Source organism: Sinohyriopsis cumingii, chromosome 2 (assembly GCF_028554795.1).
Source record: "Sinohyriopsis cumingii isolate HCF-2022 chromosome 2, ASM2855479v2, whole genome shotgun sequence".
Taxonomy (NCBI): domain Eukaryota; kingdom Metazoa; phylum Mollusca; class Bivalvia; order Unionida; family Unionidae; genus Sinohyriopsis; species Sinohyriopsis cumingii.
In genome coordinates this window covers 128,130,289-128,147,002 of record NC_142962.1, presented here as the reverse complement: position 1 = coordinate 128,147,002, position 16,714 = coordinate 128,130,289, and the positions used below count along the sequence as shown (strand labels likewise).

Sequence of the window (16,714 nt, the reverse complement as noted above, 5' to 3'; positions counted from 1 at the left end):
CTCTGAACAGTTTCAGGGTTTTAATGATTAGCTGGCCTTTATTGCTGTTGGAAAACAAAAGACAAATCAGGACAACTATCAACAAAGAAGATGCCGAAACATCAAGCTTATCATTGTGTGGAAAGTTATGATGTTGCTCAGCCAGCACACAAAACTAAAAGTAGATTGATGATGATCATGGATGATTATAATGAGCATTTTAGCCTTTATTATTACCACTCTTCGTGAACATGCAGGTTATACTGGTTATGTGCCTTGTACAATTAAAAGTGTGTACATTTTCATAAATATTACCTCATTTTGTAGGATTGCCTATATCACTGAAAGCACATGATTCAGCATAAATGGAACAGCTATTAAGGACTAGCTGAAATGTTATTTGGTAGAAAGCAATTTGGTCAAAACAATCAATAAAGCAAAATTAGCATTTAATATGTTTGCGAATAAATAAGGATTTAAGTGACGCTATGCATGCTTTGCACTGTGTTAAGTACTGTACATTATAGTTCAGCCTGGTCTCTCAGGTAAACTCAACCAGCCTGCGAATTATCAAGTCTGTATTTACCTTTAATTAACTTCATATTGGAGAAATCAGAAAATATGCACATAAAAAATAATAACAAAATCAATCATAGTACTTTATAACAATTAATTAAGTGTCAGGACACCCAAATTTTTTTTTACATGCATATTATTTTTTCATGTCCCAGATTTACAGCCATTACAGTAGTGAACAAAAAGACATAAAAACTGTCAAGTTTAGACATTGGCCCACTGATAATCCAACTCCCCCTTCTTCCAGGGCTTTATTTTTGCCTAAATTATTAGGCTTATACGTGAGTATATACAGTAGTCTCCATATAACTATGGGATTCTTAGTGACATATCTGTCTGTTTTTTGCTGCATGTTTGGTGACATGCCCATGTCATGATATGGATTTTAATGAAAAATTTATCCATCCAGCCATGCTCTTGGCACAGTCAGTACCGGTGACAGCCAGACCACCTTCCACACAGCTATCAACCATGCTGACCATATTCCTGGAAAGCAGTCAGCTGTTCTGGCATGACATATTTATCCAGCAGACCCGTCTTACCATCTGATCATAGTGTAGTCGAAGGGGAGTGTCTGTGACTTGTACTGAGATGACAACATTGCCTGATCTATTCCATCAGAAAAGGATGATACAGTGTGACGATATTTCAACAGGACAGCCTTACTCAGCTCCAACCATAAAGAATACTTGGGTCAGTTTCAAGGCTGTAGGCAAAGAAATATACTCGGTTTTGTCAGTTACAGAATGCCGTCCACCCCCATCACATCTATAAATTAAAAGCCTTGGTAGATCTTTATGAGGAGGAAGAGACTCCCTCCTTCCATCTTCTTTCCACTGTCAGTCAAACTCAGGATGAGAAATGACTGTTGGTCAGGAAGAATCTTTGATCAGGGGAATGCAATTGCTTTCTTTTCTGAAAGGCAAGTACCAACCAAGCATTCTCATTCTCATCTCACCACTGGTACAAAACCCGCTCCAGCATCCTTTATACTGACCCTCAGGCTGTAGATAAAAGAACAGCAGCAGTTCATGTTTTCCCTACTGTTTTATAAAGTGGACAAGAATGTATTCCATGCCACTTTAAATATGGTTCAGAATATTGCCACCTCTTCGATGTTAGAGTTGGCTTCATTGGCACTTTTCAATGAACACACCTGGGAGGTGATGACTCGAATTGCTCATTGTCAAAGCAGCTCACCATTCTATGGCCAGTGTGTCGACTGCCTCTGCCAGTCTCGACCTGATAACGACATGATACATGTTTGTGCGCCACATCGCTCAAAGTACATCATTCCCTGGCATTGCAGATGATCCTGTTTGACTTGACATTACTCTTTTGTGGCAAAATTGAAGATGTGCAGAGGCAGGCAAGTAAGGAACTCAACTGAAAATAATCTAATTTGCTGCCCAACCTGCACAGGCTTTTTGGACCAATCCACCCCTGCCACAGTGGAGGGATGATGGATGGGCCAGGGACAAGGGATCTTTACAAATGTTTTGTACAGTTGAGGCAAGAAGCCATGTTTCTCCACCTCCAAGCCTCCCAACTCTTGACGTTGACCTGTCAACATCACTGTTTGAGATGGCCTACAAGTGGGTGCCCAACTCCTTCCTTTCCATTCTCACTGGATCACACAATTTACACACAAAGAATGGTTGACTAGGTCATTTTGTAGGGATTTCAGATTTCATTTATCTAATAGTCTCCTCTTTCATCCTCTCCCCTTTTCAAGGATGTTCTATCATATTGGGAGGATGCTTCTGTACAGTAAGAGGTACAGCCACTCATCGATGAACAGGCAGTGGGGATAGTGTACAAAAACCACAGTCTACAGCTTTCCTGGCTTTTTTCTTATCCAGGAGGGAAACAGCAAGCTGAGGCCAATCATCCACCTGAGTTGCCTCAACCAATATATTATGCCACCGAAATTTCAGTGGAGATCAATAGGTCTCCATCAGAAGTATGCCATCATTCTCAATCTGACCAATGCTTATTTTCATTATTTTATAGACACTGCATCACAGAAATTTCTCTATTTGCTTACTGTGATAGGGTTTACCACTTTCAAGACTTACCCATGGTCCTTAACATCAGCCCCATGGCATTTACATAAATTATGGATTATGTTGTCACTCTCTTCAATTGACTTCATATAAAACAATGGTGGCATATTTGGATGTCATCCTCCAAAACCATATGTTCTGTTCTCATTGAGGGCAGAAATGATTTCTCACCAACCTCGATCTGGTATGGCACCCCCCACCTTTGTGTTGTCTGGATCGTCTAACTTGTTGAGTCCATTTACGGAAGGACTTGGATTTTAATGATTTTTTGCAACTTCTCAGATTATTCAGTGTGGTTGTGGACTTGATCCAGCTTCGCCATCCCTTACACCCCTTACAGATGGTGCCTCTTTTTAAATTCCCTTTATTAAAAAGTTATGATCATGTACAAGGTAAGATCATTCCACTGTCAGTGGAACAACCCATGTTGGCTCATGTCAGGATTCCTCTGGAGAAGCCCCAGGTAAATGATCACTAGTACATGTGGTTGGGGTGCCCACCTGTTGCTGGACTTAACTACAGTCAGGAGATCAGGCTCTCCATGTCAGCCATTTCAAAATGAAGCCATATATATCATAAATACCTTTCCATTCAGGAAAAACAGTCCTAATTATGCCAGACAACTCTGTAGTGGTTACCTGCCTTCTCAAATTGGGCGCCAAATCACTTGACCTGTACATTCTTATTTGGCAGTTTCTATGTTGGTATGACTAACTTCATATCAATGTACAAATCAAACACATTCCTGGCAAACTCTGTCCTGGCTGACACTCTATCCAAAAGGGTTAAATCATCATACAGAATGGTCTCTTCCTCAATCAGTATTTTTGGATTTGCAAATTTTGGGGCATTTGGTGATCGATCTTTTTGTGATGAGGTGGAATCACAAGTTGCCCAGCTTTGTCGCTCCATTTTCAGACAGAGAGGATTGGGCCATGGACACACTGTCAATCATTTGGGAGGAGTTTTGGGCCTTTGCCTACCCTCCACCAGTCATAATACCAAAACTAATCATGAAGTTTTGTTGTTAGAACTGTAAGATGATTCTGATAGCTCCTATCAGATGGGAAACTGATCTACGTGCTCTAGCAATAGATCTGCCTTGGAATATTCCAGCTAGTCTAAATCTTTTCAAACAACCAGTCGCAGGTTTTCCAACTATGCTGAACCATTTTCTTCATGCTTGGCTCTTGTCCAGACAGCCTTGCAAAAAGAACAATATAAACCTTCAGTTGTGAAGAGAATCTTGTGAGCAAGAAGGCCTCCACTCTAAGGGATTATGAGGGATAGAGGCAGATTTTCAGAAGCTGTTGTTGAAGGGTTTAACGCCATTTTTCAGCACAAGATAGGCTATACAGTATAGCTGGTGGAGGAAGAACCTTGGAAAACCCAGGGAAAAACCACCGATCCATGAGAAGCTACTGGCAGGCTTTCCCATGTACCCACGCTATCCGAGCCTTGGACTCGAACCCACGCAGACAGAGGTGAGATGGCAGTGATCCGTAACGGTGAGCGCTTTAGACCACTCGACCACTCGGGGCCATTTGAGTGCCTGATTCCCTGAACTGGGCAACTTTTTTCTCTGGCTCCATGAGAAGAAACAGTTGGTCCCAATTACCATCAAAGACTACCACTCAGTGATATCTGACACATTCTGGCATCATGGTAGATGTGATATCAATTGCGACAAAGGTCTCTCAGACCCTTTTGCCAATTTGATTTGAGCACACCAAAGTCTCTCACCATTTCCAAAATGTAGTCTCTCATTGGTTTTATCATGGTTCAATTCAAATAAATTCGAGCCATTATCTTGCACTTCTGCGAGCATCGTGTTTGAATGCAACTTTTCGATCCAAGACATAATAGCTCTTGGCTGGTGTGCTGAGTCAACATTCTGCACTTTTTATCTCAGATTTAAAATCAGAGACAAACTTTGAATCTGGCTAAGAAGATGATTATTGCATACACGCCAACCATTGTACTTTGGAAGTAATCATTACACTTTTTCACCAGATTAGGTTTGATGCTTGCCTGCATATGGATTATGCTTTTTTGGTACATTAAAAAATAAAAATTAAGTGGTAAAAAGATAGTTTTTGTCATTTTTTTTATCATCTCTTTATTTTCATTCTTATAAATTTGAGAATATTCTTAAAAAGATGACTGCTGTGTAAGAATAGCATAAGACTACTTCCTAATTTGCTGTTTTTAGCAACTGTTTGACCCATTTCCAAGAAAATAGATGGGTTTCTTGAGATGTTAGTGGACCAGTCTATACTTTTAAAGGCAATGGAGCAAGATGTAAAGCAAAACGCTTTATAGTGTGAGTTATGTATGTTATTTGATGGAAAATGTTAGAGCAGATGGATCTTTTCAAACATCAAAACATGTCAGATCAGTAAAAAGGACAAATAAACACGCTTTGCAAACTTTAATTGAAGAATATGAGAGTAATGTAAATACAGCACTTTGACTATATAATCGTGCTCATTGCAGAATTCCGTTGCACAATCATTCAGCAAAAGTTAAACACGTAGACTAGTTAAACCAAGTGCTGAATATAAATAATTTTTCAAAATTTTTTGCTGTTGATATCCTGGTTCAAATCCATATGGATTTTGCCCTTTGTGACAAGAATTTTGACCAGCGGCAGAACCAGGTTAGTAGCAAATATAAATTTGTCTTCTTTATACGTGCCATAATTTGGCATGTAATATATAGATTACTCTTTTTATGACCAAGTAACACTTTTTTGCTACTTATAAACGCAATAATTATGCTGAAACCTCTTGGGGGCTTAGTATGTATGTTATTAAAAAAAAATTCCAACATAATTTCACTGGCGAAACCAGCAAAGCTAATAGGCTGTGTTGACCTTTAATTGGGTCTGGAGGTCATTTGGGCTGTGTTGACTATTAATTGGGTCTGGTGGTCATTTGAGCAGTGTTGACTTTTAATTGTGGTCATTTGGGCCACCACCACCAAACCCAATTTAAAGTCAGTGCAGCCTATTAGCTTTGCTTGATTTGCCAGTGATGGTAAAAAGATTTCAATAATTATCTTCTTAACCAGATATAGGGGTTGCAGATAACATAACCCGAGGCCATATTGCTTATCAGATTAAGAAAATGGGTTATCATTTGCACGGGGAATCCAGCCATAATTCCCTAGAAGGATACACAAGGTATAGGTCAGATGCTCAGCATTCCCTCCTCCTATTACCTATTTTTCCTAATGTTAATGTGATCAGGGAACAAGGAGAAAGTGGCAAATGCTTACCTTATCACATTACTTAAAAACCGTCCAAACCACCCTACCATGTTAGTATCCCATTGGCATATTGTTTAGCTTAAAAACAAACAACATCTGTGGTTTCAATGGGATTTAATGGGCATGAGTTATTGCCCCATGTCTGTATGAAATAGACAGAAGGATGAATTTTCATCTTTTTTATATGGCTGGATTCTTTAGGTAGCAGTCTTATATCTATCATTAATGTGATAGGTAAGTATTCTTGCAGAAACAATTTACTTAAGAATTTTCTATTTCAAAAGCAAAGTGAAACAATTGTATTTGATTCATAGATTTTTCAGGTGATTAAACCTTGATAACATGCATGTCTTGAATACTGAAGTGGAATTTGACTTGATGGAAGAATCTTTGTTAGCTATACTTGCAGTAGTTCAGAAGAGTTTATGGGATGGCTTGTTTTCAAACATCCATCCATTAACACGTTATTGCTACTCCTCTTAAAGTGCTAAGGATTGACATGAAATGTACACATAAATTCATCTTGAGGTCTAGTTGTTACCAGATGAAAATGGTGAATGGCCGTCTTCAGACTCTTGTTATAGCAACCATCTTCTGAATAGATAACAACATGGGCATCTCACTAAAAGACATCTTACTTCTTATATCTAGTTAATCCTAAGTGAAAATAGTGTGGATCTGACAGCCAAAGTGGCGATATTGACATAAGATTTTTGAAGAAGGACTTCATAAGATGTCAGATAATTCCAAATGAAAATGATGCAGATCAGATACTCAATATGACCACAGTGGAAGCCGTCTTGAAATTTTTTTAATCGCTACTCATCTTAAAAAGAAAGTCATGTTGTTGTGAGGCTTTCACCAGAAGACTTTTTGTGATGTCTAACTGGTCTTTAATGAATATGGAACATGCTGGACATCCCAAGGTGCATCCAGTTTGACATCTAGTGTGACTACAGTTGAAGCCATCTTGAAACTCTTGTATTGGTACTGCTGGATGGATAGTCCTGTTGATATGGAGTTAAAAGATGGATTATGCAGTTGGTCTCAACTGAAAATGGGCATATCAGATATTGAACATCCAATATGACCATCATGGCAATCAGCAAGCAAATCTTGTCAGAACTAATCCTCAACTGATGATCATGTTGACATGGTGTTATCACTGAATTATGATGTCATTTGCAAGATTTTATACATAAATTCCAGAAAAGGATGCTAGGTACCTCAACCAAGCATACAGTTTAACTCCATTGGAATTTGATCCACTAGCACTATGCACATTGTTGTAACTCTCTTTGCTTCCTGAAATTGAAAGCTTATAGCTCTACACATATAATTACCATCACCTTGTACAAATTTGTTGTTGTTGTTCTGTTGTTGTTCTAGGGTTTAACGCCATTTTTCAGCACAAGATAGGCCATATATGGCGGCCAGTATAACTGGTGGAGGAAGAACCCTGGAAAACCCAGGAAAGAACCACCGACCCACGAGAAGCTACTGGCAGGCTTTCCCACGTACCCACGCTAGCCAAGCCTTGGACTCGAACATACGCAGACAGAGGTGAGATGGCAGCGATCCAGAACGGTGAGTGCTTTAGACCACTCAGCTACTCAGGGCCCCGTACAAATTTATACAAATTTGCAGTTTTGATGGGGCTGAGGATGTCCTCTGTAAATATACTTTGGTTGCTTCATGAAGGTGATTTGCATTTTACTGAAACTGTCTTTGCATTGTTTTTCTGTAGGTCCAGCTGGATTGAAGATATTATGAATGTTTTTGTTTTCCTTGTGTACCTGGGGCCTCCTTGAAAGTATTGTTGGCAGTCTTTTCAATTGTTGACTCATTTGTCTTTTAAGAAATTTAGGTCGATTACAGTTGCATTGATTACTTATTGATGGAGTAGTTGAAGTCTGTTGTTGTCTTTTGTAATTTCTTTTCACTAGTTCTTTCAGTGCTTCCTGGCATTTGTGGCATATTTGGTGGTGGTGGCTTTTGTCCAGTCTGGTCTCGAATGGCCACAATGATAAATGTTAGCAGCTTCCCACTATGTTCATTTCGCAGTCTTCCACTGAACCCCCAAAATATCAGTTACAACAATAACATTCACCTGTAATTATCACACCTCCGACACGTTCCTTTAATATACATATAGTAAGGATCATCTAGAATACTTGAGAAAGATTGGTTGCACACTTTCTATTGTTTTCTTTTTAATTGGCAATTTCAATAAAATACTAAAATTATTTTACACATGCTAATAAAAACTAACATATTGGGACAATCATATTTCTTGTAAATGAGACTTTAAAATAGTTATATTTACTCATTTTATATTCTAAATATATATATATATATATATATATATATATATATAAAATCCAAACTAAATAATAAAAACATACAAACACCCTCAATGAAGAAAGGACATTAATATATTTTCTGTTAATGTGGTAGGTTGTAATGTAAATATTTATTTTAATGTGGTTGGTTTTAGAAACAAATTAATTCATTTCCTGGGGAAATTTGTTCTTATAAAATTCTTACAGTCAGTATCTGTCTTTATAAATTTGGTTTTGCTAATTGTTCTAATGTATAAAAGGTGTAATTGGAGGGGGGAAAGATTCACTTAGCCAATTCTTTCACGGGGGGGGGGGGTGTCTTTCAGCTGGAGGGAGAAAGAATTGGCTAGCTCATTGTTTTGGAGGGGGGAAAGAATCACTTAGCCAATTCACTCCCCAGGGGGGAAATGTTCAACTTGAGGGGGAAAGAATTGGCTAGCTACTTGTTTCCCCTGGGGATAGAATGGGGTAGCTGATTCTTTCCTCAATGAAATTGGTTAGCCAGATTTTTTCTCCAGGGAAGCTTTCAGAGGTGGATAAATTTGACTACTACACCAGGAGAAAAAAACTCCCGATTTTTGGGGTCATTCAACGCCTACCTCCCAATTTCATAATATCTCCTGAATTTTTGCTCAGAACTCCCAATTATTACATTATGTCTGTCATATTCCATTTCTTCTAAATCCTACATAAATAGATATATCTTATGCAATCCACAGAAGTCATGTTCTATTTTATCACCCATGAATATTATCATGAATAAGTAATTATTATCACACAACAAAGAATTTTTTCTTCAGTAAATAGATTGTTAACTTTAAACATTATTCAGGTCAATTTATGAATTTTTTTTTAACCTTACAACATACTAAAATCAGAAAATGACCCCAGGAAAAAATAAATGTCAGCAATTAGTCTCAATCCCATAAATGATCACTGAATGCTGTGTCATTTTCATTCCCACCAAGGACACTTATCCGAGTAATGTGCAGTTTTCGCAAATTTTGTCATTTGAGACAAGTGTGTGCACATGTGAAAACCGGTGAAAAGAGCTACATGTACCATGTTTGTGACTCTATGATACATCCCTTCTTGAATTACAGAACAGTGGTGGATGCAAAAGTAAGTTTTTACTTACCATTAACTCGATTCAACTTTAGGAATCCTGTTCCATGCAAGAATTAGACATTGTCTTCTTCACTGCACATGCATTGTATACCTGCAGTTCTATTGTCAAGATAGGTAAACTATGCGGCACACATGTCAATGCCGAAATATGATTAGCTCAAAAGGTTATACATATTATCACATGAGCGTGGACTTGTCTCTATAATAAAAATTCTCGAAAATCTTACGTTTTGGAGCCTGTTACTTCATTTTGGTACAATTCAGAAAAGTCAATGATGGCTTGATGAAAAAAAAATATCTCAGGAGTAAAACAAGCCATATAGTATGGACATGTGCCTTTAAAGATAGAAATAGCAGAATGAGATTGAGAGTCATGAGTGGAACGAAGTATTTGGAAATTACGTACCTTCTCTCATATATTGTGATAGAGAGGGTCCTATGTCAGAACGGGTCATGGGGGTAATCTAAGGTGTTTGTCACTCTGTATCATTTTTTTCCTTCAGATTATTGTTTTTTTTTTTCTCAACATCAAGCTGCAGATGAATGATGATAAAACTGAGGCCATTCTGATCACAACACAAAGACTTTCTCCTTTACCTCAAACAATAAATATCAGCAACGCCAACATTAAATTCACACAATCAGTACAAAACCTAGGTGTTACTCTGGACAGTACTCTCACATTGCACCAACATGTCATGAACATATGCAAGGCTGCATATCTTGAGCTGAGACGCATCAGCTCAATTCGCAAATATCTTTCAGTTGATTCCACTAAAACACTTGTGTGTTCATTAGTACTTTCAAGACTGGACTATTGTAACTCAATTCTGTCTGGTTCATCTCAATATCTACTCCAGAAACTTCAAAAAGTTCAAAACACAGCTGCTCGGATCATACTTAGAGTACCACGATGAGAGCACATCTCCCTGCTGCTCTGTACTCTACACTGGCTATCCATTCGATCCAGAATCAAACACAAAATTTGTTCTCTGTGTTACGTTTCACTGTTGGACTCTAGTCCAACATACCTATCTGATCTCACCCATGTGTACACACCAGCAATATACTTACACTCCTCTTCTGACAATCGTATGCTCATTATTCCCACTATGAAAACAAAGTCATATGGACAGCGTTCTTTTGCATACCAGGGCCTAGCAACGTGGAATGAATTGCCCACTGAACTTAGACACAAAGACAGTGATCACATTCAAGAGGGCTCTGAAAACTCACTTATTTCGACTGTAAGAACAAACTTAAAGACCTAATAATGTTTCCTACCTGAAATATTCTCAGCATGTTTTTTATTTTTTTAATGTTTTTCTAATTTCATGGTGTTTGTTTTTGTAATAATATTATTATATGTTTTTTATCTTATATGTGTTGTCTAATGTTGTAAAGCGCTTAGAGCTTCTAAAGATTAGGCGCTATACAAAGACCTCATTATTATTATTATTATTATTATTATTATCATCATTATTATTAATTTTTGTTTTAAAAATATGGCAATATGGTATTTTCGATCTTTTTTGCAAATATAAATCTTCCTAGAACTTTTATGTAGAAAAATTTAAATGATTTACTGAAAAATACAAAGTGCTGCATACAAAAAGATATAATATATTTAAATAATTATTATTTTATAACTGGATTGTATACAAAAAGTTAAAAGGGTACAAAAAAATACATGAAATACGGTATATATGGTTGGTCCTAAATGAAAATGATGCAAATGTAAACTCCCTAAACATGGCAGGTTTCACAGCATCTGTTTTTTCCAGAATGGATTATTTTAATGCAGTGTATCATTGTACCTATATTAAAATGATGTCAATACAACCTCCAAGATGGCTGCCTTGTTGGCTATCTTGAAATTCATGATGTGTCTGCTCTTGATGAATGGCTGGGCATAGCAGCATACATTATCAATGTGTAGCTGGTTCTGAACGAGAATTGTACTGATTCAGCTTCCAACATGGTGCCGTAATGGCCTTATCATAAGTCTTATCATTATTTCTCTTGCATGAATGGTGTCTGCTATGGGATTTTTGCAATATTTAATTGATTGCAATGAAAGCGGTGCAGATTTGAACTCCAAAATGACAGCAGGTTTGTGAAGCAATTTTGAAAATCAGACCTAATTCACCTTGGGGTCTAGTCAAAGATCATTGCTTGCATATTTATACTTCATTCAGGATTTAAAAAAAACAGTAGTTTGTGTGAACTGAAGTGAATTTTGACCTGACTTCTTACTTAGTTGCATTTCAGTAAACAAGTTGCAGAGTGAATGCATTCTTATCTTTATCCAGATACCCGGGGGGGGCCCCGAGTGGCCCAGTGGTCTAAAGCGCTCACCGTTCCGGATCACTGCCATCTCACCTCTGTCTGTGTGGGTTTGAGTCCAAGGCTCGGATAGCGTGGGTATGTGGGAAAGCCTGCCAGTAGCTTCTCGTGGGTCGGTGGTTCTTCCCTGGGTTTTCCAGGGTTCTTCCTCCACCAGTTATACTGGCTGCCATGTATAGCCTATCTTGTGCTGAAAAATGGCGTTAAACCCTAGATCAACATCAACAAAATCTTTATCCAGGTTGTGGGTACATCTGAAGAGTGCCATTTTTTAAAAAGATTTTTGTATTCTTTTATTTACCAATAATTACTTACTGGAATTTGGTACATGAAAAATTAGCATATCCTAAATAAACAGAATATGTGCTAACTTACTTCTTTGCTATACGCTCAAAGATTTTTAAATTAAAAGACATACAGATGGCCAATGCTTTATTAACTTGACTATATTGGATCTCAGTCATTTTTTAGCACATGTCCTGTATTTTAAATTTCTTGAAGGAAGTTAACATTTATTCTGAAACAGCTTGTCTGCAACCTTTTTGTTTTGAGTAATTTTAACTAATGTGGACTGTTAATCACCCTAATTTATCTACTATTATCTGATTACCCTTTATACACACCATTTACATTTCCATTTCATCGGGGAACCTTCATCTATTAACCTAGACATGTTTTTGCAGCAGGGGGAGGCACCGGTGCTGGAAAACCCAGATCTTGTGAAAGATAACCCATCAGTTTCAAGTACGGATAAAAAGAAGAGGAATCCTCGAAAGGTGAGAAAACTATACTGACAAGGTTAGACATTTGTGTCATTTGAAGACTTATTCTATTGCATTTGGAACATCCTCATCTCTTTCCTATGTGAGACATTTTTCAACTCTCTGAAGTAATTGTAGTGATACTTCCCAAATTGTGAAGTTTTTGCAGACAAACACTCAGCTAGATATGAAGAAGAGATCCTGATAATGAAAGATAGGTAATGAAAATAACATTTAAATGAAGTACCTAAACTTTTGGTTTTTAATGGAATTCCCAAAATGTTAAAAGAAATTGATGGTCTCGTTCAGTTTCCATTCCCTGAAACTATTGTATACATCACTATTAGTAATCATGTATCTTTAATCAATGTGAAATTATTATGATGTAAGAACAGCAACAGGCATGAGGACATTTTGAAATGGGCACTACTTACATCTGATGTTGCTCTAGAATGTGACATAAATGTTTAAATTTCTGGGTACATTTTTGAAGGGATAATAAGATTATAAATTGTATTGTTTTATGTAATGAGTTGGTTATAACAAAATCTGAAGATTGTCATTTTGTTGGAATGATTGGTCTTCAGGATAATTGATTTGAATCATTAGGGTTTTAAATTTTGGGGGACATAATTGGAGTCCCTGCAAGGTAATAATGTAATTAATTGGCATGCTGTTTATGTAGTTGTGTAGAAAATGATTTCTTGAATGGTGGTATAGCATGGCGATAAACCAATAATGTTTAACCATGTAATTTAGTGTGGAAAATAGTAAAGAAAAAGTAACTGCATAAGTCCAGACATTTGTTTAATTCATTGTACAATTTGATCGATTCAGCAATCCATGACTTTAAGGACTGAAAAAAATGTCATTTTTTTCTCTTAAAAAACCATGAAAGTTGATATCCACAAAAGTAAAGGAATTCACAGTATTAAAAAAGTAGAATGAAACTATTAGATCCATAACAACAAAATCATAGCTGTCCTATACATATTTCAGGAATATTGCTGACGATATTTCTGTGTGGAATTTGGCTTTACTGGAGAATATTTTTTTGGTTTTAGAATGTGTAGAAAAGAGTTGCAATGTTATGAAATATACTCAGCTTGTGCAACCCAGTCTTATATGACACATCCTTTTAGCTTCAAGAATTGGTTTTAAAAAATACTCAGAAAATTAAAATAGCTCAGAATGTATTTTTATGTAAAAATCAACATCTCAGAAAAACATTTAAGGATAAGAAAGGTCCATGCACAACTCTTGTGTTAAACATTGTGGATTGATGACATCAGGTAAATGACATCACATATGTAGCACTTGAATTTATTTACCACTCAGATAAAATACAGAATCTAGTCCAGAAAAAAAGAACTTGTGATAACTTTCAGTGGGTTAGAAAAAAGGCAGTCTACTTTTACGTTGTATTTCGTTGCAGCTCAGAAGCAACATACACTTACAAGAAACTGAGTGTAAGCAGGAATTGCAGAAGAGTCAAGAAAACAGGTAGATTGAAGCTGTGATATTTTTCTCAATGAGTTTTATAGTATTAGGGTCTTTGGTAGATTTTGGTTAGCACGTGAATAAATAAATATCCAATGTTTATGTAGACATCGAATAGTTTTCCTGTAGACTTTATCACCCATTATCATAGTGCACATATGTCATTAGTAATGCCAGGCAGCTGCCTGCAGAAAACTCTGTAGTGAAGACTTGTACCATTTATAGTTGTCATTTAAGCATGATTTTTATAGTGTTTATCAAACATATTAACCGTGATAGGTTTAGCTTTGTTTTAAATTCCTGAACAGAATGATTGCTGTATTCTGTTTATTTTTAAGCACAAGTTTGTATAGTAGGTGATTATTTTATGTTTTATGTACTGATATAAATCAATAACATCTTTGCTGAGTAACACTTTTACCCATAAAATATGTGCACCTTTTTATTATTTTATTTTTTTTGAAGTGGAAATACACATATTAATAGGTAAATGCCATTATAAGAAGTATAAAGTATTCAAGCAATATTAGTGTCATAATTGGGATACATAAATTACACAAGTGCCAAAAATGGGTTAGTACAGCTCTCCTCCATTATAATGCGGTAGTCAGGGTCCATAACTCCTGGCTGCATTATGTACCGAAGAATGGTATTGCTAAGATGATCGAAAAAATATATAATGAGTGCACTTGTATGTGGAGGGGGAGTGAACAACACACCAGTCAAATGTATAGTTCGTTTTTGTGTTAATTATTTTTTTTTCACTACATGGTATTTATAAATTGTTTCTGATTATAATGTTTTAATAAGTATAAAAAAACAATACCTTGCTTCAGGTTGTTTCTTTCAACCCATATTGTTATACATATGGTAGACCAGATTATGAGTAGCATAAAAAATTATGATGTAAACACATCATTTTAATATATAAATTTGCCAGTTATAATTTACGTCTACAGATGCATCAAGTTTAAAATGATGGAAAATTTCATCACTTGCCCCAAAAAATGATTAAGTCTTGAGGCCAGACGATAATAGCTTCATTCTTTGTTAAGAGCTCACAATTGCATATTTACCACTTCTACACCCATTTTGCAATTAGAAAAATGAACATCTGTCTTTAACAAGTGCGCAGAATAAGGTCATCATTTTGATCAATAAAATATCTTCATTTTCAGTTCAAAAATATCAGTTACATATGACAGGTATGTCACATCACATGCAGCACGCTTTTAGCAATTCCAAAACCGGAATAACAGAAAAATAACCAACTAAATGTCAAACTTACATGCACATATGCAATCCATTTAAAATCCAACAATGTCCGAAATAAACACATTTGCTCACAAAAGTAATAATCCAAATAGAATATACACTCTTTACTCACATGATTGAATTTGCTGCAGACAGTATTTCATGACTTTATGTTGTCTGAGATTTGATAATTCTTATTTTGTTTTTGGGGGGTTAAGCAAAGTCTATGACATTTCTCAGCTGCATAATTTACAAAGGCTTTCTCAAATGGCTTCGAAAACAAAATTTCATATTTCCAGCAGGTCCTACTGGTCACTGTCAGTAGTAGATCCTACTTCCTGTTGATCAGAATTTAAATTTTCTCTTCTTTGGTGCCTAGGATTAATTTGGACAATGTCAGCATCAGTCTTGTATTTAACAGTGGGGCAGTCCTCATCTACGTTGATCCAGTGCTGAACATCATCAAATTAGTTAAAATGTATCTTCAACATCATCCTCTGTGAATCACTCAGACTTGCAATCCTACTCACAGAATAAGCTTCCTTTTCCTGGACATCTCCATTGCGAGATTAAATGTTTTAATTCATTCATAAATATGGATAATACTGAACTCACTTTTAAATCTGATTTCACAAAAGTGACACTTATTGTTTGAATGGACCTAGCTACATTAAGCACGTAAATAAGCAACTATCTTTTTTGGGCTGCACTGCAACAGGATATGAAAGCGGCAGCAAGTTCAAAAGACAAGCCGCCACTAATTCTTTCTGTGATCTCTTACTGTCCAGGTGTCAATAAACAGTGGTCAACAATAAGCTGGTCTTCTGTGTAATCCGTGAACTGTGTTCACAGAGATTAAGTCAGTGATCTGTTGTGGTGGCTATAGTGCTAAAGGCAAATTTAGCAGCCCTATTTACTTGAGCCAAATGCAATAGCTGACACTGACCAGTGACAATTGTGGCTTATTAGAGACATGGTTAAATTTCAGGTGTGCAGTAACCTGTTAGGAATACCATATCTCACATTGAATACATTAGTGGCTAATTAGAGTTAAACTGTGACTCTAAAAACACATTCTGGTAATGTCCCAATCAAGTACAGTAATTTTTATGTAATGTTTTCAGCTGATAGATGTTGAAAATTTCTTTTCTTTTTCTTTTTTTATTATTATTATTATAATTTTAATAATTTTGATTATGGGGTCCATAGTGTTACTTTGTTATATCTGGAATCATGTTATAGCAAAGCGCGTTATAATGGGAGAGCTGTATAATAATTGTTATTCTTATGTATGTTCATATGACTAGTAACTCTTCCAGGATGAGGAGTGGCACTTGTTTGGAATGTCAGAAACCTTGTGTCGCTGAATTTTCTTACATTGTATGGAAGTTATTTATATATCCAGATGTATGCAGAATTGGATGATTTATGTATTTTGATTGGGATTTTTTATATAATGATCACTGCTGTTTGAAACTAGTGATGTGGGAAT

The 16,714-nt window shown here is 36.3% G+C and overlaps 1 protein-coding gene across 1 annotated transcript in view; it reads left to right on the top strand.

The window, feature by feature from the left end:
- Window positions 1–16,714, top strand: part of LOC149805800 (uncharacterized) — a 74,889-nt gene that overhangs the window by 14,985 nt on the left and 43,190 nt on the right. The window contains exons 4-5 of the mRNA XM_089950502.1: window positions 12,391–12,483; window positions 13,904–13,971. Coding sequence (XP_089806628.1) covers window positions 12,391–12,483; window positions 13,904–13,971 — 161 coding nt within the window. The remainder of the gene's footprint in view (window positions 1–12,390; window positions 12,484–13,903; window positions 13,972–16,714) is intronic.